The 27,237-nt window shown below is 40.9% G+C and overlaps 1 protein-coding gene across 1 annotated transcript in view; it reads left to right on the forward strand.

The window, feature by feature from the left end:
* The first annotated feature begins 15,138 nt into the window (after positions 1–15,138).
* The window catches only part of MIER3 (MIER family member 3), a 30,674-nt gene continuing 18,575 nt past the window's right edge, over positions 15,139–27,237 (forward strand). The window contains exons 1-3 of the mRNA XM_023625648.2: positions 15,139–15,261; positions 16,693–16,717; positions 19,791–19,936. Of these exons, the coding sequence (XP_023481416.1) occupies positions 15,253–15,261; positions 16,693–16,717; positions 19,791–19,936 (180 nt within the window). The 5' untranslated portion in view covers positions 15,139–15,252. The remainder of the gene's footprint in view (positions 15,262–16,692; positions 16,718–19,790; positions 19,937–27,237) is intronic.

The following is a 27,237-nucleotide window of genomic DNA, read 5'->3' on the forward strand; positions in this document are numbered from 1 at the left end:
TTCATTAGAAGCAAGTCATTAACTACGACCCACATTCAAAGGGAGAGGAGTTAGGTTCCACTTTTTGAAGAGAGAAGTACCAGAGAAATTGTGAATGTCTTTCAAAACCACTACAATGGTAAAAGATGAGATGCTTTTCCCTCAGGAATAAGAGGAACAAGGAAGGATAAGTACTCTCAATGCTTTTATTCAACATTGTCCTTGAGGTCCTAGCCATTTCAATACAGCAAGAAAAAGAAAAAGGTATATGGATCAGAAAGGCAGAAGTAAAACTGTCTTTATTTGCAGATGATATGTTTGTGAACATAGAAAATCCTAAGGATTCTACAAAAAATAATAAATAAATTTAGCAAAGTTGTAGAATGCAAGGTCGATATACAAAATTTAATTTTATTTCTATATACTAGAAATAATCAATGGTAAAATGAAATTTTTTTAAGTACCATTTAAAATACTATCCAAATACATAAAATACTTATGGATAAGTTTAACAAAAGATGTGCAAGACCTGTATACTGAAAACTATAAAAGTTTGTTAAGAGAAAATAAATAAGACCTAAATAAATGAGGAGAAATGTCATGTTCATGGATTGGAAGACTCACTGTTGTTCAGATGTCAGTTCTCTCCAAATTGATCTATAGATTCAACACAATCTCAATCAAAACACTGGCAGGCATTTTGTAGAAGTTGACAAACTGATTCTAAAAATCCTATGGAAATAACAAAGGATGTTGACTAGCCAAAATAATTTTGAAAAAGAACAAAGTTGAAGGGTCACACTACCTGATTTCAAGATTTATTATAAATCTTATTACTATAAGTCATCAAGACAGTGTGGAATTGTCTTAAGAATAGACAGATAGAACAATGAAACAAATATGAAGCCCTGAAATAGGCTATATATATATATATATATATACACACACACACACCCACACATCCTGGGACAACTGTATATCTATATGGAAAAAAATGAATCTTGACCCTTAACTCACACCATACATAAAAACAAACTAAAAATAGGGTATAGACCTAAATGTGAAAGTTAAAACTGCAACATATTTTGGAAAAAAAAAAAGATAGAGAAAATCTTTGAAAACTTGGAGTAGGCAAAAATTATATCGGCTACAAAAAGCACCCACCATAAAAGACAAAAAAATTATACATTGGACTTTTTCGAAATTAAAATCATCTTTTCCTGAAGTGTAAATGTAACCAAGAGAACGGCGGGGATTGGGGTGGAAAAGGCCATGTGTGCACCAGATCCTCAGTGGGTGAAGGGCAGTGGCCAGGCAGTCAGTAAATGACAGTGACCAGAGTGAAGGCAATATGAGTGAATGCCAGAATTCTCAGAAGGAGGGGCATCTTGGCTTCCTATCAGAAGATCAAGAACATGGACCTCAACTCCTGATCCTGAGATTTGTGCAGTCTGAAAGATGGCGTCCTGCAGGGAGCAAGGACAGGAGGCAGATTTCATTTAAGGCAGGTTGTGAGGGAAATGCCTGGGGAAGTGGGTCAGGGTGTAAGGGGTGTGTTGATCACAGACTCTGACTCCCAGGGAATTGGTGGAAGGGTGTGGGAGGAAAGTGAGACATGTTAGGAAGAAGAGTACTGAGGATAGGGGACGAGAGACACATTTTGGACCATGATTATGGAAAAACAAGGACATAAAGCCAGCAAGACTTAGTCCTCTCTGTTTCCTAAAGCAGTGGTCTTTAAACATTTTTGCTTTAATGCTCTCACAAAAGAATTTTGAAAAACCCCTTTACTTTTTTTTTGTGCTTTTATTAAAATACAATTTTTATAAGGTACACACATCTTAACTACGTGGCTCAGTGAACTTTTCCACATTCATACACTCATGTCATGCCACCAAGATCAAGATGGAGAACATTTCCAGCACCTTAGCAGGTTCCCTCATGCTCTCTTCTTGATAACTGCCCTCTCCTACCCATACATAGCCACTATTCTGACTTATATCATCATCTTCTCATATTAAGTTAACGTGTAGATTTTTCCATTATAAATCTAAATAATTGCAAAGGATGTCATTTCTGGCATATTATATATTGTACCTTGTTCTGCAGATTTAGCCAATTTAATTCATGGAAATGTCTGCTATATAATCTAAATGGCAAAGTCAGTCCTCATTGTCAAACCAATTAGCTAGATTGAATTTTCAGTCAGAAAAAAATCTGACTTCATTTATCAATTCATATAAATGTGTTCACATGTCTCCCTGTGATCATTTATCTTACTTTGGGATTCTAATTCTAAGACATATAGATAGGTTCATAAGGTTCAGAGACTTGCCAGCACTTTGTCACCTGCATGAAACAAGGCACTGCTGTGTTCATATTTTTATGAAGCTCCTTCGCATGGCACTCAGGGAACTGCCTCACAGTTCCTCCTCACAGGAGAGAGCCACACATTCTCAGATGGTCCCTAATTGGGTGCCTTGGAAGTGTTTATACCCAGGAATGTATATTTGGGATTTGGGAGAAGGGTCATCGTGGAAAGGATGTGGGAAAAGGGAACTGGCAGACTGTGGCAGACCAAATTCAGGAAAGAGTACAAATGGAAATTGAAGATAAGGAACAATCAGCTTAAAACAATCTGTGCCTGCTCCCCCCAAGAAGCCTATGTCTACCCCTAGGGCAGGATTTCTCACTCTCGGCACTATGGACATTTTGGGTCATTTAATTCTTTGTTGTGGGGGCTGTCCTGTGCACTCTTTAGCAAAATCCTTGGCCTCTACTTAGTAAGTGCCAGTAGCAACTCCCTTACCCCAGTGGTGACAACCAAAAATGTCTCCAGGCATTGCCAAATGGCCCCTGGTTGAGTGCCACTGCTAGGGTAGTCCAGTTTGAGGACTGCTGTCCTGGAAGATTGTAGCTTCACAGAACTCATATGCAAGCTGGAAAGGGCCCACGGTTGCAGTGTGGAACCCAGTTTTCCTTCTCTTCTTAGTCCACAGAAGTGCAACTTGAATCTCATTTCCCCAAGGGCTGGGTGGCAGCAAGAGCAGGGAGTCTGGGAGTATGAGCCAAGTGGTCCTTCTTGCAGGGGTAAGCAGAGGGGGTGAGCAGTGGTCTTCATCCTTGCGTCTAGCCTTCAGCACCAAGAAAAGAGTGGGGACCTTCCGTGAATGTAGTTTGATGTCATCATCAGAGATGTCCCTTAGAGATCCCAAGAAATAGCTGAACAGGACTTTGGAGGGTTAGAGATCTTTTAACAACAGAGAAGGGCAAGTGTTAGAAAAACTCTTTTTGACTCTTAAAATAAGCCATTTTTTAACCTCTATTCAAGTGTGGTCTACTGTAGTGCTTAGTCAAAGTGTGGATCCATGAACTGTTCGTTACTAGTCTCTGACTAGAGAAGGAGCTTGTGCCAAAATATCAACCAACACACCACTTCCTTCACTGAGAATATCTTGCAAAAAAAAAAAATGTCAGCTGAATTTAGTGCTTAATGATTCTGGCGCATAGTGACAGAGTTTATTTACATTCTGGCTCCAGTTCCCTGACTTGTCACAGCAGCAGTTCACACTTTGAGTAGCTACAATAATGAACTAAGGGTCTTTAGAGGGTCATAAAATCAATTTGGGGACTTGCAACCTTTGTTTAAAAAGATCTAATGAAATAAAATATCAGAGTACAAGCTAGTTAGAAGGAATAAGTATTATCTTGTTAAACTTTTGTTTCAGTTATATATGTGTATGTATACAAACATACACACACGTGTACAGGATCACAATGTAAAAACAGATTTCTAACTGTGAATGTTGGTCAGGAAAGTGGAAAAGCACTGGTCTAGGGAAACGGGAAAGCACAGCTGTGCTGATTTAGGGCCAGACTGTGGCTCATTATGATTCCCAGATCTTTTTCAGCTATACATCAGCAGCACATCCTGCCCATGCTTGATCCACGTTCCTCAGTCTACCCTGGGGTCGCTTGTACCCACCTGGTCCCTGCATCTCTCTGCCTAAGAGTGTTCTCTGGCTGAGACAAGGGGCTTGGCCCTCCTGAAAGGCAGCCCAAAAGTTCCTGGGAGTCAATTCCAGGAGTGACCTTCAATGGGATTGGGAATTGGTGGAGAAAGTTCTAGCTTCTTCACACCTCAGTGGGACAATTCTGAAGAATCACATAGTGTTTTTAAGAGGGTTACAACACACTGAAAAAAGGAAAGTGAGGTTCAGATAAATTAAATGACTTATATAAGTTCACATGCTACTAACGCTTGAATTCCAATGTCCACTATACTATAACTGTCTTATATTTTTTCTCCCACAGTACACTTGCTTGGCCCATAAGGTTACTGACTTTTTAACAATTTCTCCAAGTTAACCTATCTTGTTTTCTGGGCCAGTATTTAGGCTGTGCCGTTAATTCCACTCTACATCCTTTGCTTGAATGGTTCTCTCTGACAGCGGCTCCAAATCCTGCAAGCTGCACTTCCCAGGCTCCCGGGTCAGCTGGCTTCTTCCTGGGTTCGGGTAATGAGTGGCATTGGCAGGAAATTGGAAGAAGAGAAAAGCCAGGCTGCTTGTCCCTCTCTGTGTGTCTCTGGCTTCATCTCCAGCGTATCAGCTCTAGCTCGTCAAGCACATCATAGTTCCAACTTCCCCCAGTGACGGGCGTCTGGCTGTGGTAACACTGATTCTTCCTTTTGTCTCTCCAGCTTAGGAGTGGTGGCACTTTCTGCTTTTGCAAATCTCTGAATTGCTTCACAGTCCTCTGTTTGGCATCTCAGCTCTTTCATGAGCTGTGTAATCAATTCATGAATTAATTTCCTTTGTTTTAAATCTTAGAATGGTTTCCGTTTTTCCATTTGGAACCGACTGATACACTTTCTAATGTTATATTTCGTAAAGAGTAATGATGAGTCCTCTGAAGTCCACATACATAATGCAGGAGCATGTTATTGATTAAATGATATTCAGCTCAGAATCAGTCCCGAGATTCCTCGTCAATGTTTGTGTCCAATTGACAGGTTCTTTTTTTTTTATTTTCCAGTCTCATTTTCCATTTGGCAAGTATGGCAGTGTTCTAGCCTGGATTCCCTAGAAAACAGAGCCTGAGGCAACAATTAAGTGATGATGCATTTGGAAGCTGCAAAGCCATGGCAGCAACAGTGAGGAAAAAAGGAAGTTAAGCTGGAAAGGGTGGGAAGCAATGTGAGGTGATGCACAACCGTGCTGGTCATTGCTTCACGACAAAGCCGCAGGAGACCCAGCAGGTCGCTCAACTGGTACAGCTGCTCCACCACGCTGGACATCTTAGGACAGGCTGTGTGGGAGAAACAGTGCCCCAGAGTCATCCAGGCAAGTGAGAGAGGAGAGGGAATTTAACTGCCTGGCACCCTTTGGTCTCCCAATTTCCGCAATCATTGAAGTATGCCTCAAATTGCAATAAACCTCCGTGTTTCTGGCTTACACCATCCAACCCCTCCAATAGTCACTCAGGAAGCCAGATTCTGTGCTCTGCAGCTGGTGTGTCATCTGAGGGCAGATGTGGCAGAAGAAGCCAGACACCAGCACACAGCTGCCTGCATGGAGTTGGTCATCCGTGGTGGAGGCTGCAAGTCTGAAAGGTAGATTGGGTAGAAAGAACCTGAGGGGGTACATGTTGTGAATTGAATCATGTGCCTGCCAAATTCATATGTTGAAGTCCTAATTCCCCAGTACCTCAGGATGTGACTGTATTTGGAGATAGGGCCTTTAAAGATGTGGTGAAGTTAAAATGAGGCTATTAGGGAGGGCCCTAATCCAATGTGACTGATGCCCTTATAATAAGAGGGAACTTGGACACACTAAGAGACACTAGTGGCACAGAGGAAAGGCCATGTGAGTATTCAGCACGAAGGCGGCCATCTGCAAATTAAGGAGAGAGGCCTCAGGAAAAAACAAATCTGCCGACACCTTCATCTTGGACTTCCAGCCTCCAGAACTGTGAGAGTATAAATTTCTGTTGTTTAAGCAACCGAATCTGTGGTACTTTGTGATGGCAGCAGCAGACAAACATAGCACATAAGACGTTTCTGACACAACCAGTTCCTAAAATGCCTTCTTTCTACGTGGAGAAGTTCTCCCAAAGGATAGGCTTGTTCTTGTACAACTTTGACGTGATAATTTTGGAGAGAAATCCACTCAGTGGTGGGGCGGATTCATTCGTGTGTAAATATAAATGTTGGGAGCATAAGCATTTCGAAAGTTGAAATACAAGTTGGTGAGAGAGGAGGGCTGTTTTGCAATGTAGATTTATAGTGAATCTCCTGACAGATCCCAGCTCAGTGAGCTCATATATTCCTTCCTCTCCCAGATGGAAGGCCAGGCAGAGCTGATGTGGCCAGTATGGGGCTTGTGTGGACCAGGAGAAACTTGCAGCTATGTGTGACTGGAGGTCCCAGAGGGAATGCTGAGGGTGAAAGCCAAAGAAGTATGTTCCAGTGAGTCACACAAGTAAGGGGGCCCCAAGGGACATTACTCTGTGGTGTGACATCAAGGGGAGTTAGGTGTCTGAGGCAGAGGAGGGAGAAGAGACTACAACAGGTTACAACAGGTAAGCAGGAGGGCTACCTGTCTGCACAATGAAGTCAGAGGGCTCGTGTCTGTGGTGGGGTGTCTTGGTACCAGTACAGCATGGGCAAGGCCAATCCAGCCAAAGGCCAGGGATGAAAATAATTTGTAAATGGATTAATAATTAATAAATGATTGTTGCCTCTATAATCCCCTTCCTAAGGATGTTTTAGGAAGCATCGCCTATTATCATCATTATTGTATACCTTGGGTCATTTCTCTCCAAGGAAGTGGCTACCGTTGGACTAGATCTTGATTCATTCATTCAACAAATACTTACTGAGTGTGCATGCACTACGTGCCAAGCTGTGTGCTAGGCCAAGTGTATGCAAAGAGGGACTGACATGGACATAGTCTGTGCTCTCTTAGGCTACCATTTTTTAAGTACTGTATAACTCAGATTATTTTCCCTAAATCTATTATTGTTGCAATAAGTAGATCTGATATACATTTTTTTCTTTTATCCAGTTTCGTGGGTTCTTCCAAAAGTTGCTCCCTTAGGTTAGCCCTTTTTTCCCTCCAAAAGAGATTGCTTAGTCTCATTCGTAATTATCAATATTTCTCCTAAATGTTACCTTTTTGTTTTTTGATGGTTCTCGGTTTACTCATTAACATCTTGATATACAGAAAAGAGCTCAGGCTTTTAATTCAAGCAGACTTGGGCCCAAATTCAGCTCTGTCATTTACAAGCTGGGTAAGTTTCTTTGTGTGTGATTTTTTTTTGTGAGAAAGATTGGCTCTGAGCTAACATCTGTTGCCAATCTTCCTCTTTCTTCTTTTTTTTTCCTTTTTCTCCCCAAAGCCCCAGTACATGGTTGTACATCCTAGTTGTAAGTCCTTCTAGTTCTTCTATGTGGGACGCCGCCACAGCATGGCTTGATGAGTGGTGTGTGGGTCCACACCCAGGATCCGAACCAGTGAACCCTGGGCCACCGAAGCAGAGTTCACAAACTTAACCATGATGCCACCAGGCCGGCCCCTGGGTAAGTTTTAATTTCTCTGAGTGTTAGTTTCCTTATCTATAAAATGGAGACAACACTCATCTCCAAGGTGGCTGAGAGGATCACAATGTGCTTAATAGGTACTCAATAAATGCTTATAATGTGAGTCAATGTTTCATTTACATTTAGTTTGTGCAAATTAAATGAAGAAAAAGGAAGACGTAAACTATTTAAATGGGATACTTTTTGGTATTTCTGAAGCATTTCATAATAATAGTTTAAAAAGAAATTCAACTGAGAAAAAAAGGCTAGGAAAGTGCCACATTGAAGGTGGACATATAGCCTCTCAAAAAGCCCAGTGGTGCCATTTTCCTGCTGCATTGGGTGTTTCCTTTGTTGAACAGCAGATGAAGGAGTTGGCTTGTGTTTACAGGCCATGCTGTACCCAAAAAAAAAAGTGTGTCTATAAACATCAGAATTACAGTCAGTGCAGCAACATGCTCAGACTGTGAGAAGCCAACAAAGAGCACAGAAAATTTAAGTCTCCCATCTCAAGCCAAACCCAGAGTGTATTCATTGAGTGGAACAGAAAGCTAAGTTACTAGCATTCCTTGAGTTGTACCTTCTTTCTCCAACATAATTTATAAGTCTAGTTCTGCTAATACTTCCCTTGGGAGGCGCTAACAATCTTGCATCAAGAGATGTCCCTGTTGATCCTTGCCCTACGCATTTCATCTCAAACCCAGTTCTCCAAGCTGGTGGCCCAGTCACTTTGTGCTAAAATTCTGAAAGTGTCAAGTTAAGCTTTTTCAAAATTCTCTCTAGCTCCCATTCTAACACAGTACAACACAGAACTACAAAGCAATTGTCACTACTTACATTTTTTTTTGTTCAACCTGTTTTGGTGAGTCTTAGAGAATTAAATTTTTTTTTAATAATTAGGGTTAATGAGGTACAAGAAGAAATCTTCACAGTACATTTTTAGAAATACACATTGAAGTAAAGGAAATATAGTAAGCTTTTAGGCTATGTTTAATAAATGTTAAACTTCCTGTTTCATATATATATTAGTTAAAGGTTAAGCACAGTGTGTGGAATGGAGTATTTTGGCCTTTCCTGGGATTTTTCTGATATCAGAGACAGAACAGTGTGGAGTGTAGGTACTGAGAAGGAGAGCAATTTTCATTTAAGACTTTCTTCCTTCTCTCTTGACCATTGTCAACGAATGCATTGCTCTTGAAGGATTGTTCTTGAAAGAGCAAAGAAGCCAGCGTTGGTAGGAAATACTAAACATTATTTAAATTTTAAGTAAATATTTTCAACTAGTCCTAATACTCATCTGTAAGCCATGTCTTTGAGAGGAAACTGAAATATTTTCAGAGACTTCTACATTTCTATGAACAGTAGATAAAAGCCACAAATAAAAATCCTTATACGATTTCATCTTATAATATTTTCCCACTTCCTATTAAAAATAAAATGAGAGACTAACTCCTGGACTGATTGTTTTTAGCAGCATATTCTTTTCTCTGTCATCAAATATATAAGAAAAATTTGAATACAAATAAAGTTAATGGAGTATTTCTGATTTTTCACTCATAATTCTTTTTTATTCCCAAAGCAAAAACCAAAGTTCAGTACGTCACGTACTCATGTTTACCAAAAGAATGCTGAGCATTTTATCATATTCCTTGCAATATAAATAACATCAATTTTAGCTACACATTACATAGAATGATAAACTAAATAATGAGGAATTGCATATTGATTTCTCTTGTTTTTATAACCTATTATAAAATGAATGAATTAATTTTATTAGATCTTACATCATTTTAATCTTGAATTGTCTACTTTTAGTCATCCGTCTTATAGCAAATGGTTTATAATTTATTTCTCAATGGTTTTTAATATGCTTCAAAATAAGATTTAACATACTCATTAGAAGTGAAAAATGAAGTCACGCTTTTTCTGAAAGAAAGCAAGTTTGACCTGAAAGTTTGATTTGACAAAGAGAACAGTCTTTGCTAGCTGGGTTATATGGCAGACATTTTCCGCAAACTGAAAGGGCTAAATCCGCAGCTTTAAGATTTTGACAAAAATGCATTTAAAATGTGTGACAAGACAAAAGCATTTTATTTAAAAACACTGTGTCGGCAAGAAAGTATTGAAATTAAGAATATTCCCATTTTCCCTCCCTTTTCTGAGTGTGTTGGATTAAACAGGTGCTTCTAAGTAAAAAAAGAAAAATACCTACTATAATTAATAGTCATTTGATAAGTCTCGGCAAAGTTTTTTTTTTTTGTATTCTTCATCAAAACTGAAGTGCATTATAGTGAAGGAATATAAGGGCTGGGTAACAAATCCTTTTGCAAGTCAGGTAGCTTTCAACTCTCTGCTTTCACAAAATTGAACACAACCAAAATATCAGTGTATGATCATTAAAAATACTGTTTGATAGAAGATCACAACATGATATATTACTAAGGACTTCAAAGAATTGAGTGATGATTTAACAGCAAAACCCTTCCATTCCCATCTACTTATTGTATGAATATGGTTTCTCAGGGCTTACTTCTATACAAATAAAGAATAAGAATAGAATTGATATTAAACATTCTCATTCTAGCGTTAAGTAATATTCATCCACTGGGACATGTATCAGTTTTTTAAGGTCCCATCCATCTTATTAAGAGACTGATCTCTAATGCAATTTTGATTTTTGTTCACTAAGCTTTAACCGAAATTTGTAATACGTGTATATTGTTTTGATCAATTGTGAATTAATAATAATTGTAGCGATAACCTAATCTAAAGGAAAATTATTAATTTTCAGTGTCAATTTATAGAGATTTTCTTTTGAAGAGAAAGAAAAGACTTCTAGGCATAAAGCATATTGCACTAGGATAAAATATTTTGGAGGAAATAAAATGGGAATACAAGTTCAAGAAGAAAAAGAAATCATGTAAAATTTCCTACTGTTAAATAAGAAACATGTTCATGGTTTGTTTTTTTTTTGGTGAGGAAGTTTGGCCCTGAGCTAACATCTGTTCCCAATCCTCCTCTTTTTGCTTGAGGAGGATTATTGCTGAGCTATCATCTGTGCCAATCTTCCTCCATTTTGTGTGTGAGACACCACCACAGCATGACTTGATGAGTGCCGTGTAAGTCTATTTCCAGGATCTGAACCCCTGAACCCAAGGCTGAAGTGGAGCACATGCACTTAATCACTATGCTACTGGGCTGCTCCCCCTTTTTTTAAGAATGATGGACATATCAAATTGCTATCGTATTTAGGTTCCGTTGCATACATTTTAAAGTGTTATATAAAGGCTTTATTTTTAAATGACTACCATTACAATATGTTGGAAAGTATATCTTGTGCAACTATTTAAACATATAATGAAAAAATTAGATGTCAACTTGAATGTGTGGAAAGGGGTACAGTTATTCAAAATTCTTCTGAGTATATCCCTTAAATTTAAAACCACTGAGTTGGAAGTCACCTTACAAAGTTGGGTCACCTTACAAAGGTATGTCAGACTGATGCATCCGTCTTATAATGATGGCCTTGACTCGCGGGTCAGATAGACCCTCATTTCTATGGACCAGGTTCCCTTCTCCTTCGTAATGAACTGAGTGTTCACTCTCTCTTTTTATCTCTGTGATGCTCTCTCTCTCTCTTTTTTAAGTTACCATAAAGACCATCTCCCTTCTGTTAATCTTTGTTTAGGCAAAGCTTACTCCAATGAATTAGCTTTCTGGGAGAATAATCATCGTTTCAACAAAAAATAATTGAGTATCACACAGGAGAAGTGGATACATTTAGAAAAATGCAAGTAGTTTGTTCTGCTGGAGAGCTGAATTGTTGGCATTACAGTCTTATCCAAAGCCATGTTGAGAGGTAATATTAAGAGGACATTCTAGGTTAGAGTCTGCAAACTGGAAGCTCATGGCTAATTTACTTCACATGATTTATTTGGCCTACCCTGTGTTTAAAAAATTCTTAATTAATTGAAAAGTTTTAAAAACCAGGAGATTTCCAGCTTTCCAGTTGTTCTTGGAAGATCAGAAGGTCTGGAAGCACAGGGCCCACAATCTCACAAGGCAGGAGTCAGTCTGCTGAGACTAAGCTAATGGATGCCCCATTGAGGAAGGATTACCATCTACTGCTTTGCTATTGCCCTCGCTTGTCTTTACATTGGCTTGCTTCCCTCATATATTGTGCTTGCCTGACTGCCATAGGCACTTGAGATTGAGACATTAACTTTGGATAGTCTATTATTTTCCCTTGGGTTAGATGAATCTGTAGAAAGCTAAATATTTGTATTGCATTACCATGGCCCCATTAAAACTGCTTTCAGTAGGTCATATATTCATATGGTGCCCTCAACTGTCACGAATGGTCACTGAAAGAAACAGTGTTGTAAAACCTGCTAGTGTGTTTGAGGATCTGATAGGGGATTTTCCCTCTACACATCTATTTTTCTACAATGTAGCTCAGGCAAGACATTTCTTTTAAAGTATCCTGAAAAGCTTTGTCTCCATTGAAGAACTTGTATATTTCTCCTCAAAAATAATGAGCATCAATCAACTGATTGTATTTACTTTCTTTTTTTTCTTTCTTTCTTTCTTTTTTTTTTTTTTTGCTTTGGGTCCAGAAAGCTCTAAGGTAAATTTATGGTTTCTCTCTCATATTGTGTGTTACACCTCATCACTTGCATGTTCTTGTTCCAACTTCTCTGGTGTTAACCTCCTAGTCTAATTAGTTTCACTCATTTTTTTATAATTAAATTTTTTATATTTACATTTTATTTTATTGTATCCATTTATTGTAAGCCATCTCAAATCACACATTTATAATCTTTTCTTGATTTATTTCATTTCTAAAGATGGCTGGAGGATCTGTAACATTTTGGTTCTCCATAGGAGGTTGCGGTGGTTTCTTTCAGTCTTGAGTTTTCCTTGCTCCCGTTCCCATTGACCACAGACAAGAATTACTCAGTTCTATGGTCAGCTTTTGAGGGACAAGGACTTTTCTGGTGATCCCATAGAGCCCAGTATCCAGCATTGGACTTACTTCCTATATAATGCCACCTGTTGTGTAGTGACAGGATAATAACAATAGTAAAAAGTAATTTTTTTTCAACTCCTTGGAACAAGGGGACTTTTTATCTGTACCAACTCCTGGAAGCCTTGTCATCAAAAAGAATGAAAGATCCATGTACATACAGTAGACTTTACACACTTTACCTTAAAAGGAATGTGTTATGTAAGACTGGGTAGTAAACTTTTTCTCTAGTGATTAGGAGGCAGGACAGTAGCTCAGCTACTTTGAACTGTGAATTAATTTAGCTTCACTATCTCTCTATGAATCCTTATTTAATACCCTGGACACAGAGTGCATAAACCGTGTACTATGATGGAGAGAATATAAGCAGTCAAAATTACAAAATGCCTATACAAAATCATTACAGTTCAATAAAAAGAGAATCTGCAGAAACTCTAATAAGTTTACGCAAGTGCGTGAGTCTGTATATCTCTCAGATATGGGAAAATGGAACCTCAGGCTACATTTACAGTTTGGATTAGCCACGTTTTGCTATGAAGGAGACGTTTTTCCTTGGTGTTAAGTTTGAGGCAGGCTGTTGGAGACACTTTTTTCAGGGCTAGTCTGTGGGGGTTCAGACTGTGTTCCAGCTTGATACGCTGTTTAATGGCTCTGTCCACAGGGCGTGCTCACGCCACACTTCTAAAGTTAATCACCTGCACTGAAGTTCAAGCCATTTTTTACTTTGAAAACTCTAAATGCCTCATTGAGGACAGTACATACAGTGTGTGCCAAGCCACTGGTTTCAAAGTTCAGCTGTTTTTTAGTTATTTCACTGGACAAAAGGTCGAAAGATATCTTTCTCAGCAGGGAAAGTGTAACTTTCCATGTCCTTATGATGTTTTGAAATGGTTGAAGTGATTTTTCCCTCTAAAATTTCCATAAATAAATTTTTCCAGCAACTGTAATTTCGAGATGCCTTGTTAAAAGCAAGTTGAAAGTAACCTCCTGCCCTGCTATCCATAATCCAGTCTCCAGCCTCCTTGGTATGCACACTTCGGGGGGAGAATCGAAGGCAACCCCAGGTTAAAATTCAGAATTTTCACTGCTGGTCTAAGAGTATGGAAAGTTTCAACTTCTAAAAAGTGCCTCAACTTCTGAGATCACAGCAAAAACCTCAACTCCATCATTTAATACTACGTGTTTCTGCAAGTTGGGAGAAGAGCTCAGGCACCCAAGATCACTTTCCTCTCCAAGTCTCTGTGGGGTCCTGCCAGACTTTTCTGATTGTTTGCACCTCACTTATCTGTGGACCTCACAGCAGACTTTTCTTTTCCACATTTTTTACTTTCCTTTCCATACATATTGTTATTTCTGGCCTCCTGCCTCAAGACAATCATGTGCCAAGACAACTCGGCATGCTGACTTGAACTTCTTGCACAATTTTCTTTTTTAATAGAAGTATAGTTGACATACAATATTGCATGAGTTTCAAGTGTACAGAACTTCTTGCAGGATTTACTTTTGGGCTACCAAGGAGTCGTTAGTGAATATTTTTGGGTACTTTGCTCAAAGTCGTTCAGTGTGGATATGGACCTGCTGGAAGTGAGACTTACCTCTCCCAGTGAATAGTAAAGCGTTATAAGGCATGTGTAGGGGCAGGTATACCTGTTAAACCTTGCTCTCTCTTCTCCACTCAACCACTTGCCCACAGAACTAGTTTCTTTTCTGACCCTAAGCAAATTTTGGACTTTTTGGAGGTAGAGTTTTTGAGACTCAGTTCAGGGTCTTTGAATACTATTCCTATCCTTCCACAGGTCTACCAAGCGTGTACCTCTGGGTCATACCCTGGACTATTTGGTGATTAATGACCCTTAGGACTGTTCTAATTTTTTTCGTTCGTGCACAGTTTATATTTTACGAGCGTCTTCTTTGAATAGTGCAAGTCTATTCATCATCAATTCTTCGCCCTGTTGATCTTCTGTCTTTTCTTCTGTACTGTCACTGTCTTCCACAGCCTGTCTGGCAAATGACCACTGCCTCCGTCCGTGAGCCAGTGGACGGTGGTCTGCATCCCCCATTCCTGCAAGTCTCCTCCGGGAAACCGCAAAGTGCCCGGTCGCTGTCCTTTCATCTGGACTGACGCTGCCGTCCATTAGCCACTTCGACCATTTCCCGGGGCTTCCTCTCGTCCATCAGTCTCCTCCATCGATCATCTCCTCCTCTCTTCCCTCTCAGGGAGGTCAGTCGAGTTGTCCCACCAGGTCTCCTGCCCGCTTCCCCCACGCCCTACCGGACCCGAGTGTCTGTCGGTCGGTCCTCAGCCGCCCCGGCCGATTCTTGGGCCTCGGCTGGCTGGCCGGGGGTCTGTCCCGCGCCCGTGCTTCCATCCATCCCCTGCTCGCCTCCACTCCGGCAGGAACTTTACTCCAGCCGAGAGCGGACAGGCGCCGAGCGCGGGTGCGGGCTGGGCGGCCGGCCTCGGGCACCGGGCGCGGGTTGCGGGCGGGGTGGGCGTGCGCGGTCCGGGGGCGTCGCGGGCCGCCCTGCCCTATAAGGGGCCGAGCCGCCGCCGCCGCCGGGCGGGTGCCGGGCGGACCGCGGCGGCGGCGGCGGCTGCGATTGGCTCAGGCGCCCCATCCGGGGACTGGGCTCGGCGCTGCTCGTTCGCCCTAAAGGTACCAATATGGCGGAGGTGAGCAGGGAAACCGGGCAGGAGCGGCCGGGCTGGGGCGGGCGTCCCGCGGCCCCCTCCGTCCCCGGCCCGGCTTGGGGGACCCGGGGCCCTTCCCGCGGCCCCACGGGGGGCGGCGCGGCGGCGCGGGGGCCGCGGGGCGGCGACGGGCCGCGGCGGGGCCGGCCGGGGGGCGGGAGCGGGCGCGGGAGCGGTCTCCCTCCGGGACTAGGCCGCGGCGGCTCCGGCCCCGACCCGGCCCGGCGACGGGGCGGGACGGGAGGCGGCGGCCGGCAGCAGCGAGCCCCGGTCGGGGGACGGCGCCGTGCCGTGTCCCCGGGCCGCTGACGCGGGCCGCCGGAGCCTCCCGGGGTCGGGGTGGGTGGAAACCGGCCGAGCCCCCCCTCCGCGGCCGGATTGCAAAGCGGGGAGCGGGCTGCGCCACTGCCCTGCGGGAGGAGTGCTCTGTGCCCCCGGCCCCGCGGGCCCGGGCTGCGGCGGGGAGCAGCCTCCCGCTCCACTTTGCTCCGGGCGCGGAGGCGAGCGGGATGCGCGGCCGCCGGGCTTCGCGGGAGGCGAGCGGGACTCCCCGCCCTCAGCCCGGGAGGTGCCGGAGCCCCTGGGGGTCAGGGGAGCCGACCAAGACCCTCGACGCTCCTTCCAGGGACCCTCGGGGGCCCCACTTTTCTCTGGGCTGGAGGCGGGAGGCAGGGCGAGCGGAGCCGCCCTGGCCGTGTCCCCCGGGACTAGTGAGCTGGGGGGAGGGGGTGGCGCAGCAGGAGCCCCTCTGCAGGAGCCCGCTGAGGCGAGGGTCTCGCTGGCGGGCCCGAGAAGGGGCTGAACGCCCTGGAAGGAACCAGCATCTCTGGGACGCGGGGCCCGCGTCTCTGAACTCGGGAGAGAGGATGGGGGGCTTGAGCTTTGGTTTGGGGGCAAATGCCCTGTTGCGAACCGACCTACGTTCGGGAGCAGGGGACAGCCCAAGAGTTGGGGCTCCCGGACCCCAGGAGGTGGACCAGGTGCTCGGAGGGCGAGTCCCTTCCAGGAAAGGTTGTTGCGTTGCGAAGTGTTGTTTGGGGCGGTGGAGAGCCGGGTGGGATTTGGGGGACTCCCGAGATGCCGAGGGTGGGGGACTGATGCTGCGAGCCGACTGCTCTGGGTTTTGCTCTTCTGCTTTGTAACTTGCTAAGCTCCAAGGGGCGGCTTGGAGTTGCCTTTTAGACTCCGGGCTTCGTCCCGGGTCTGCGAGTTTGTACACTGGGGACTCGAGGAGGAAGGCGAGGCAGCCAAGAGGGGCCCGAAAGGGGCCGGGAGCGATTGGAGCGAAGCTACGTCTTGCACTTTTGGCAGCTGCGGAGGATCGCTGGGCTCCGCCTCCTCTGCGCCCTGTTGCCGGCGCTGTCTCTTTCCCCGGCTGCGCGATCTAACCGCACATTTTCTTCTCTCTCCTAGGCTTCTTTTGGAAGTTCGAGCCCAGGTTTGTCTTGTTTTCTTACCTCTTCAGTGGGTCCCAAAGGGTAATGGGGGTTCAAAAATCTGTTGCTAAAAGTTTTCCCACAAAAATTTGTCCTGCTACTTTCTCATCATTTGTTTTCAAGAGTTTTAGTGTACATTTTGGTAATTAAATTGTTCGAGGAAGGAACAGTTATACTGGCCTGTCTCTTTTTTTTTGCATGTTAAAAAACTACCTTGTTGCAAAGCTGCCAAGAGACGTGTTCTTTTTAAGTAATATATCTTTGATTCTCATCTATCTTGTTTTTTCTCCAAGCCTGAAATAGTTAATCCCAAATCAACTTTACACTAACTTTAGATTTTAATTTTGGTTTCTCCGAGAAATCGACTCTTTACTTGGTCAGAACTTTGGGGTTGCTTATATCAATTATTAACCATGACTCCGCATCTTCTCTTATTTTGTCTTAAAAATTTTTATAATTGGGAAATGTCTATAGATTGTATTAAAATTGAAAATTGAGAGGTAAAGCTGCCTTAAAAGACACACAGAATTTCCAAGTTTGGCACAGAAGAGTGGTAATAAAGAATCTTTAAGGTGAGACAGCTTTAGATCACCTAGTACAGTATTTCTTATCCTTTTTTGGGTCAGAAACCACTGTCAGGATCTGATGAAAGTGAGGGACTCTCTCCCCAGAACTACGCACATATGCATAATTGCATACATTTTGGGGTTTGTAGAACCCCCGAAGCCGATCCCTGGCAGGGACCTTTCCTCATGTGCTGAAATGTAAGGACAGTTTTGTTTCAGTTTCTCATCCTTTTTCCAGCCTCCTCTGGGCTGCCTCTTTTCCCTCTCATAGTCTCCAGGAAAAGTACTTCTGAACTAGTCCAACTCTCTTATTTTACTCTTGAGGAGACTTTTAAATAACTCGACTGAGAGTCACCAGTTAATAGCAGAGCCTGGATGAGCTCCCAAGTCTTCCTTTACAACATGTGGCCTTAGAGGGAACAGTCCATTTCCATGCATATTACTTTGTGTATTTAATTGACTTTTAAAGTCTCACTTGATTATTGTTATAAGATATTATAGAATAATTAATGCCAATTAGAGGAAATTTGTGGCTATTTTAAAAATAGCTGTCTATGTCTTTACATTTAAAAATTGTTCTAAAAAGTTTCTCTTGTTTTGAGACAAACATTTCTTTGTTATAACTTATTTCAGGAAAAGACTATTTATGTACCTGATGCCAAACATCTGGATGATAATGGAATTTTTCCATTTTGCATCACTGTCTGCTTTTAAGAAGTTGCAATGTAAATAAAAAGCAAAAGGACAGTGTGGTTTTGGTGTTTAAACAAACTTATAACCTGTTTTTAATCAATTAGCCAATTTTAAAGACAATTTTAGAGCTACAAGAGACTCTTGAGGTCATTTAAGCCAACCCCATGTATTTTACAAATGAAAAACTGGATCCAGGCCCAGAAAGTTTAAATGACTTGCCTCAGGTCTCAGAAAGGCAGGGACAAAGCCAAGAGTAGACCCTTGGGCCCTTCATTTCTGGCTCTTATTGAACACCTTCCACTTTAACGGGGAAGCCTGCTGTGCCAAGGGATATGTGGATTACAAAAGACGGGAGAGTTCTGCCCTCAAAAAGGTGGAAAAGTTACCATTTATTTCATCCCTGACACTTGGGCGTACCACAGAGGTTTCCAGGAATTCCTCAATAAAAGAAAACTTGTGATGGTGGATGTTCTGCTTTTGAGCTATTTAATAATCATTCATCTTTCTCTTTAAAATTAAGTTAAACTACCTATACTTCAACAGGTTTTAAAATGAGCAGATAAAATCTTTCAACATTAAAGGAAATAATATCATAATGTAGACCTCCTAAAGAATTAAGTCCCATAGAAATTGTATTATTTTTAGGACTAAGGGTTAGAGTTCTCCAAACTCAGAATCAGAAGCACTGAAATGTATCTGTGGTTTTTCTCTGTAGTGGAAAATCTTTGGTCTAGTTCAGTGTTTTGGTAATGTTCTCACACCGTCCTTAAATGTTTGAAATTTTAAACTGTTAAATAGCTTGACTAAAACCAGATCACACTTTTTATGTTGCATATGCTTCCTTCTACTTCTTCGTTCCTCCATCCCAAGGTTCTGATACTTCTTTCCTTCCCTGCTCTGAGAGTCACTGGTCTAATTGAATTAGATACTAGAGTAAAACAAATGGAGAAAATCCTATTGTTCATAAATTTAGTTTCATTCTCTTGGGATTATGGATTTTATTCATTTCTCCACTTGGTTTCCCAAGGATCCCGTTTCATATTTGCCCTTAAAAAAGTATTATGATTTTATAAACAAAGTATGAATTGACCAGAACAACTTGCAATGGGATACATCTTCCAAAACTTTTACATATGATTTTGTATATTCCCTTCACATAATCTTAAGAACATTATTAGTAATCCAAAGGAAAGCATGCTCCTACGGTTGAATGCCTGTTTGATTAATGCTGGGGAACTTGAAATACTGTTCCAGACATGACAATGATATCGTGCTTTTAAAGATTGAATTGCTGTGTAGCTACTTCACAGAAATCTGTATTTGTTTATAAACCAGATTTCTGTTGTGTTTTGCACCTCTATTTGAGGTTTAGAATTTGGGTAAATTTCTCTTCACTTGAAGTGTTTAGTCTTAGTATATAAGAGATTCTTGCACAATCTTCCATTCCGACATAATCCTTCTGACGTTTTTCTGTTGCTTTTAGACAAATATGTTAAATTGAAAAAGTTTGACTTTTCTGTTAGAACCTTTTGTTAGGACCACTCCATTTAAACCCCTTGCTGTTCTTCTAAGTCGTGTTCTCATGGACTTGACCTCTTATAAAAGTGTTTTTAAATTACTCTGCCTTGTTCTTTTGCTGATTTAGATATCTTTTCAGAACTGTGTAGTCTTACCGTATAACTTGAAAGCATATAATACATGCATTTAATAAAGTTCACATATAAACATTAAAAGGAACTGACAGTAGAACACAAGTTGTTTTCTTTTGTAAATAGCCTTGTCAACATGTAAAATGATTCAGTTTGTTTCATTCCAGTTGGGTCTTTGTCTTCTGAGGATCATGATTTTGACCCCACTGCTGAGATGTTGGTCCATGACTATGATGATGAAAGGACTCTTGAAGAAGAAGAAATGATGGATGAGGGTAAAAACTTCAGCTCTGAAATTGAAGACTTAGAAAAGGTAAAGGATTTTACGTTAGTATTTTTATACAAACTTAGAGATTTTGAAATTCTCTTGTAAATTATTTTAGAGTATAGCTGAAATAAAAATAGAGATCAGCATCTTTGTTTTTGACCTGACTTTTACAGAATATCACTGACTTCTTCATTATTTTGTAGAATAGCCTAATGAATACATTTTCATTTAATATTTCAAAGTTATATCTGTTAACCTAATTTTTAATTTTATACCAGCATAGTGAAGTAGGTAAATCTGGTCATTTTACAGATGAGATTATTGAGATGTAGAGAACTGTGGGCCCTAAACTTAGTTTGAATGCTAGCGCAGCCCTCTTTGCATTTTACGACACTGTTCTACTGAGGGTTAAACTGAAGTTTGACTAAGCACTGCAGTAGATACAGAGAGAAATCTTTTCCTTCAAATAGCTTGTAATCTGGTAGAATACTGTAAGAAAATTGGAAGAGAAAAAGTTTTACTCTGTTTTTAAATGTAAATTAGTAATATCCCATTCCCTACCCATCAGTATCTTTTAAAAAGTTGGCAAGAGTGAATGTAGTTTATAACTTTTTAAACCCAAAATCAGTAAAAATTCACATGAACTGGATTTTAAACATGTTTATACCACGACTACAAAGAGAGGCTTCTATAGGCGTCACCTTGAAAAACTGTAGAATTATTCTTATGTATAAATTTATTTGCAAATTTCTAATCAGCCCAGAAGGACAAAAGCTTTCATGAGTAATGTTGAATAGTAACAATCCTTTGAGTTTTCATACCTCTTTTTCTTGAAGAAGACCTAGCACGTTCTTACGTATTCTCTTGTGCTATATTTGGGAGGGAGGATGAGCTGTTGTATTTCTTCCTGCGTGTTAATACACAGAGAAACGCAAGGCAGAGTCTTCAGGGACTAGACCTCAGGCTTGGTCCTGTAGACCTGAAATTTTCTAAACACATTCACTCATTTGGCAAATTAATCCAACACTTTGCAGTTAGATTAATCATTTTCTTTAAAAAATATATCTCCTGTAAGAGCCAAGCAGATTTGGGAATGTAGAGATAAAATTGTTAGAAAGTACTCAAGAAGAAAAGTCTTGCCTGTCACTCCTTTCAGGGGTGATGATAAAATGTTGCTTGTTGATGAGAAAAGATCCCAAGAGTCTCGAGCTCTGCCTTGGCTTTATTCAGGCAATTCCTTCCTACCTCTTGTGAGTGGGTAGCCTGGAATAATTGAGAATTATAATCCACCTAACGTTATCTCTAAGCCAAGGACAGTGGTAGGGCCTGGGATTGCAGAAATGAGCAATTTGACAATATCCTTGAACTGTAGGAGCTTACAGTCTAATTTGGGGTGACAAATGGGAACAAAGATTTTTAGTATGATATGTTAAGAACTATGAAAGTGATAAGCAGTGAGAGCTGTGGGACAAGTAGTATATATCCAGTAAAAGATGGTTAGCCTGATGTGAAAGCTCATGAAAGGCTTCTTAGAATAGACACTTTTCTTCTGTAGTTTTTTAAGTCAGGACACTGCTGTAGGCATGGGGCAAAAGTCCCAGGTGGTCTCATAATGCACCTTCCTTGATTACCTGTTTGTTGTTAAAGATAGGGAGCTCCAGTCTAGTTACAACATGACATAAGAAAATGAAATAAATGTGCTGGACTGCATTTTACCCATGCAGAGCTGTTTTGTCAGTAAAATAGTAAGGATTAAAAATCTCATTTTACGTGTTAATTCAGTTACTACTTGAGTGTGGGTAATTTGGTAGAGATTTTTATGGGCTGGTAAAATTTTATTTTTCAGATTTGAAAGTTTTGTTCTTCTAGAGATGACAGTAATAGCTGCTTTGATCTGTGTTTAGTGAGTTTTAAAAGGAAATTGGGGAAGATACAGAGAAATAATCAACAGCAAAGAGTTACTCACTTAACTATTCACAGAAATATCTAGTCCCTATTCTTTGACTTTCATTTTGTCTAGTAAATGCTGGTAATTACATCTTCACTTTGTAATGCTATCTATCATTGAATTTGTAGATTCAGAAAAAGTATAGGCCTTTAAATATTTCACTTTCTCCATTCTTGGACAGTTTTACTTCTTGGCATTTTATCACATTCTTGGAAATTGAGACCAAAAAGTACAGGTGATCTTTAAACAAATGCTAGTGAAGACCTAAGAGCTGTGCTCCAACCCAGAAGGCCAGTCCTTTTCTCATTGATCAAGGAGCAAGGGGAGCTGTTTCTAAGAGTGACTGACTGCCCACGTCCTCTGATCTGGGATTCCTATCTGTACTAAAGCGTAACTCTGTAGATGTGGTCTCTCTTCTTTATTGATATTTATTGAAACATGAAAATGAATAAAAGAAACAGTAGATAGAGACACAATATTGAGTAAAGATCATTTAATTTTTAGAAGAAATTTAAAATTATTTCTATACAATTTAAAATAATGTATTAATCTTTTATTATTGAAACAGTGATTTAGGTATTGGCACACGTTAACAGTCTTAGGGGTTTGATGTTAATGTTCATTTTAAAAAATTACAAGAAGTTTTTATACTCATAGTAAATAAACTCGATAGTTTGTGGACTAAATATGGCTTATATTTTGGTGCCTACAAATTTTTAATACATAATGTATTATGGAAAGTAAGAGAGATACAAAATCAGCTTTCTTAGAGTAGTGCTTTGATAAGTATAGAGACTTATGTGACTAGATTTTTGTGATTAGACATTAAAATAAGGTTTATGTTGTATCTTTCTATGTTTTAATTTATTCATGTTTCTCTTGCCTGACAGGATTTAATTTAACACCCCTTGATTTAGAGCTGTAACTTTAAAAATGTTCTTTACAGTTCTGCTTTTATTAATATATAGATTTCTCTCTCCCCTGATATTCATTGTGAAATGAGAAAGTAGAAATCACCTTTTTACCACTTAGACTTTGGTATAGGTCTTTCCTTTTTTTTTTTAAAAGCATTTTAAAAAGTTGTTTGTACACTGTTTTGCAAACTGTATTTTAAGATATCAGAATGGTGTTATATTAAAATTGATCTGCACTTCACTTAGACAATCTCGTATGACTCATCCAGCAATACCATCAGGTATGTCAAATGAGTATTAGCATTATTTCCTTGGCTCAGAGGCCTTGTTGATTGTAAGATGTACCACAGATTTAGAAATAGTGTAGATGGTGGCAGGGAGGAACACTGCTGTGAGAAATCTGCCTGTTGGTAATGGGATGCATCCTCAATTCTGATATGTGAGGGTATGCATTATAGGGTCAAGGAAATTATGGGATCTTTCTATTCACAGGTGAGGAAATGGACCTGAGCAGGGTTAGGTGATTTGCCTACAGTAATAGTTAGCAATTACTGAGTCCTCTGTCTCTAAATCTTGTGCTCTTCCTAATGTAAACCCTTCAGCTTATACAACAATTCCTTTATAAGTTTGACTAGACTCAATTGGGTCTCTTAAAATTTAAATAGTTTTAACAAAATACCTGAGAAGAAGGCAGAAGAGAAATATCCTCATACCTGGGATAAGGTGCTGGGTCAAACTTCTAGGCTGAGTTAGCCACCACAGATCCTCAGAGACTTTGAGATTTACTAATTCAATTTTGAAAAAAATTTTTTGTGCTTCAAAGGACCAAGTGCTTTATTAATAGGCTCTAGTAGAAAGCTCCTTTGTGAAGTGTTTCAGAGACTGGATTCACCTTTTCCAGTTTTGCCTTAGTTTTGGTACAGATAATTTCTGTGTTTTAGTACCAGCTGCCTTTCGGGGACTACACGTTGTCATCCCTTGAATGTATTAATGAGGTTTCCGCTAAGATGGTTACCTTCTCCCTCAGCAGATGATCATGTTTCTGTCTTTATAGGGAACGTAGGGTTTTCGTGAATGACTGACAGGAAGCTCCTATTCGCCCCACACATACAGTCTTAGCTTTGTATTCATTCTTCCTTCTTTCCCTTCTGTCCCCAAGGTAACTACCACTTCCCAGGCTAACCCCTAGATTCCATCCCTCCTGCCCTCAGTTTATTCTTCTGCTTATTTTTGTATTTCAGCAAAGAATCCTCCTCGTACATTTCCTACATTTGGAAAAAATTCTCTTTTAACCCTGTGTTATCCTTAGTCATTCTTTTATAGTGTATGTGCTTGCTTTCCTTCCATTCGGTCCTCAGCTTTGCCTCTCCTGACAGGCCGTAAGGTCACCAATAATTCCTGATTGACAGATACAAAGAATTCTTGTCTTGTCTTTATCTCGCTTGATGTCTCTTTGATATTTGACCCAAGTGACCATCCCTGGTTTCTCCACACTTGCTTCTTCCTCAACTTACATAATTCTGTTTCTCCTAGTTCCATTTCTACTTTCTGGTGTCTCCCTCTGTCATATTTATGGGCTTTTCTTTCTGTGCCCACATTTTAATCGATGGTATTCCCCTGGGTTGTAGCTTTTGTCTTCTCACTCTGTATGCCTTTTATGGATGATTTCATGCAAGTCCATTACTTTAGCTTTCACCTTAAATCATCATTTACCATCCAACCCTCAAGTTTATTTGTCTTGTGTTTCTGTCTCATAATGGTGCTATAGCTATTTAGCCTTCTCAGGCCAGAAGTGGGCAGTCTTTTTAGATTCCTGTGTCACTTTCATTCACTCTATCAAGTAAGTCAAGAAACAAATGCTTTTTTCTTAATTTTGCTTAGATAATTCCATTCCTTAGTTCAGGTTCTCATTCTTCTACTCTCCCTAGAACCTTATTTCCAAAATGCAAATCATGTTTAAAATTTTCCATATACATACTATAGGGTAATATATCTGAAAGTTCTTCTAATAAAGTATATGTCCCCTTCTCTTTTCTCTCTACCCTCTCCCTGAGTGAGCTCATCAACTCCTGTGGCTTTAAATATCATCTAGATGCTAATGAATGCCAGATTTATATCTTTAGCCCAGCCTGATCCTCTGAGCTCCAGGCTCCTGGCCAACTTGACTTTTCCACTTGGATGTTTCATAGTCCTCTCAAACTTAACTTGTGTCCTCTACAGAACCCTTAATTTTTTCTTCAAAAACCTTTCATTTCTTGAGTCTTTTCTATCTCAATAAAAGTTACCAGTATCTAGGCAATTGCTCAAATACAAATCTGAGGAGTCATATGCCCTCCCTCTCCCTTCCACTCCTACATCCAGTAATCCATTGGATTCTACCTCAGTTCTTATCTTGCCTATTCATTTCTCTCCCTGTCTATGTCGCTACCCTAACCCAGCATGAGGCTTCTAAGTGGTCTGCCTGCTTCTGTCTTATCTCTTCACCTCCCCGAACTTTCCTTCATGCAGCTGCCCAACATTTAAGAAGAAAGAAAGTCATGTCGCTCTGTTTTTATAATTCTCTAGTGGCTTCTCATTGTCCTGGGAATAAAGTCCAAGTTCCTTTCCCATGAGGCCTTTCGTGATCTGCCTGTGTCTGTCTTTCCAGTCTCCTCTTGAGCTACTCTTCAATCTACTCTCCATGCTCTAGCCACTGGCTTAGTGGGAAACACCTTCAGGGCTTGAATTTGTCATTTCCTTTGCCTGGAATGCTGTTCACAGGATTGGTCACTTCTCAGACTTCGGGCCTCAGCTGAAGGTCACTCACTGTCTTCCCCTGTGACTCTTTGAAAGTAGACTTCCTACATTACTCTGTATTTCAGGATCCTATTTATTTCCTTTACACGCGTCATAATTGGCAGTTCTATATTTGTGTATTGTCAGTATCCCCCTTAGACTGTAAGTTGTGGAAGGGCGAGATCTGTGATTCATACCAGCGCTTGACACAGTGGCCTCCTGGCGCACAGTCACTGCTCAGGCAGTGTTTCTGGTGACAGACCACAAGTGCCTAGTACACTGCCCTCTCTGCATCTTTTAAGACTTAGCTCAGACTTTGCCCTCTGTGTGGTACCTCCCTACCCTAGACCGTTATTCCCTTCTCTGTACCCACCAATTTATAGCACCAATTCCAGAATGGATTATTGCAGCCATCATGTTGTATTATAAATTGTTAACTTATAGGCTCCTTCCACTAAGACTGAGCTCCTTGAGAACACTGATTTTCTGTAAATTTCATTTCTGTATCCGTAGCCGGTAGCTCTCCACACAATACCGAGAACCCCATAAATGCTATATTGATGGGAAGGTGGACTATTAGTGTATGGTGAATGAAAATTGCCATCTCCCCAGCTCATGGAGGGAATCTGAAACTGAGGTTTTGGAGAAATATTACTGACAGGTGGTTGGCAAAGGCTGCACCCCAATCTCCTCTTATGTTATAATCACTATGAGCTAAAGGGAATGGCTGCATGGACTCTTCGAGGAGCAGGAGTTAGACTCTAAATCTGGTTCTGGGCACCTCAGAAAGCTTCTTTGGTTTGGGAGAAGAATAATTTATGAGGTTTCTCCATAGCATGGGTAGATTTCTGTCCATCCTGACCATCCTACTCAGTTAGTACTGACTCCGTGTTCCCAAAGCAGCTTTGTACTGATTTGAATCCCAAGCTGAAAAGATTTCATGAGTGACATGATTGGTATGGTCATTGGAAAGGTGCATGTCTACTACTGCAAATTTACAAATTAGCATTCTGTCATATACCTTATTTTAAGTTCATTTAGCATGAATCTGTTTCAGTCGGCCACAGTTAAAAATGTAAGTTCCACACCTGCAAAGATGAAGGCCAGATTCTTGGGGACCCCCCCAAAGCCTGCGTCCCCTGTGGGCCCTGGTGGGTAGTCAGCTGGCTCTCTAGGAGTCATCACTGGCTCCTCTCAGCTCACTTTGTGACTAACTGTGTGTATGTTTTGTACACTTTGCTTTAGCATTTTTGTGCTGTTTGCTTCATGACTTAGGTATTTTGTCTTAAAGGGAAAACTAAACCAAAAAGTAAGCTTTAAAAACAAATCTCTTAATAAATAGACTTAAACGTCTTTAAAATATTTTACAAATTAACCAGTCCATGCATATGTTGTTTCAAATTTATTTCTTTGAATAATTATAAATAGTTCTGTACACTTTAGTAGGTGAATTAAAATATTTTTTAAAAAGGGAGTATAGCACTTATTTTCAGATGGATTCGAGGAGGGAAAAACAGTGACTGGGTGCCGCTCTGTGGCCTGGCGCAGGTGTTTCTAACGCAGGCAGCGCTGTAGCCGGAGCCGGTGGCTTTATCAAAGCAGCGCAGCCGCTGAGAGAACTGGGCAGCCTGGGCTTCCAACCCAGAGCGGAGCCTCAGGTTTCTCATCCATAAGATGGTGGTACTGATACGCACTTCACTAGATGGTGC

Source organism: Equus caballus, chromosome 21 (genome assembly GCF_041296265.1).
Source record: "Equus caballus isolate H_3958 breed thoroughbred chromosome 21, TB-T2T, whole genome shotgun sequence".
NCBI classification, from domain to species: domain Eukaryota; kingdom Metazoa; phylum Chordata; class Mammalia; order Perissodactyla; family Equidae; genus Equus; species Equus caballus.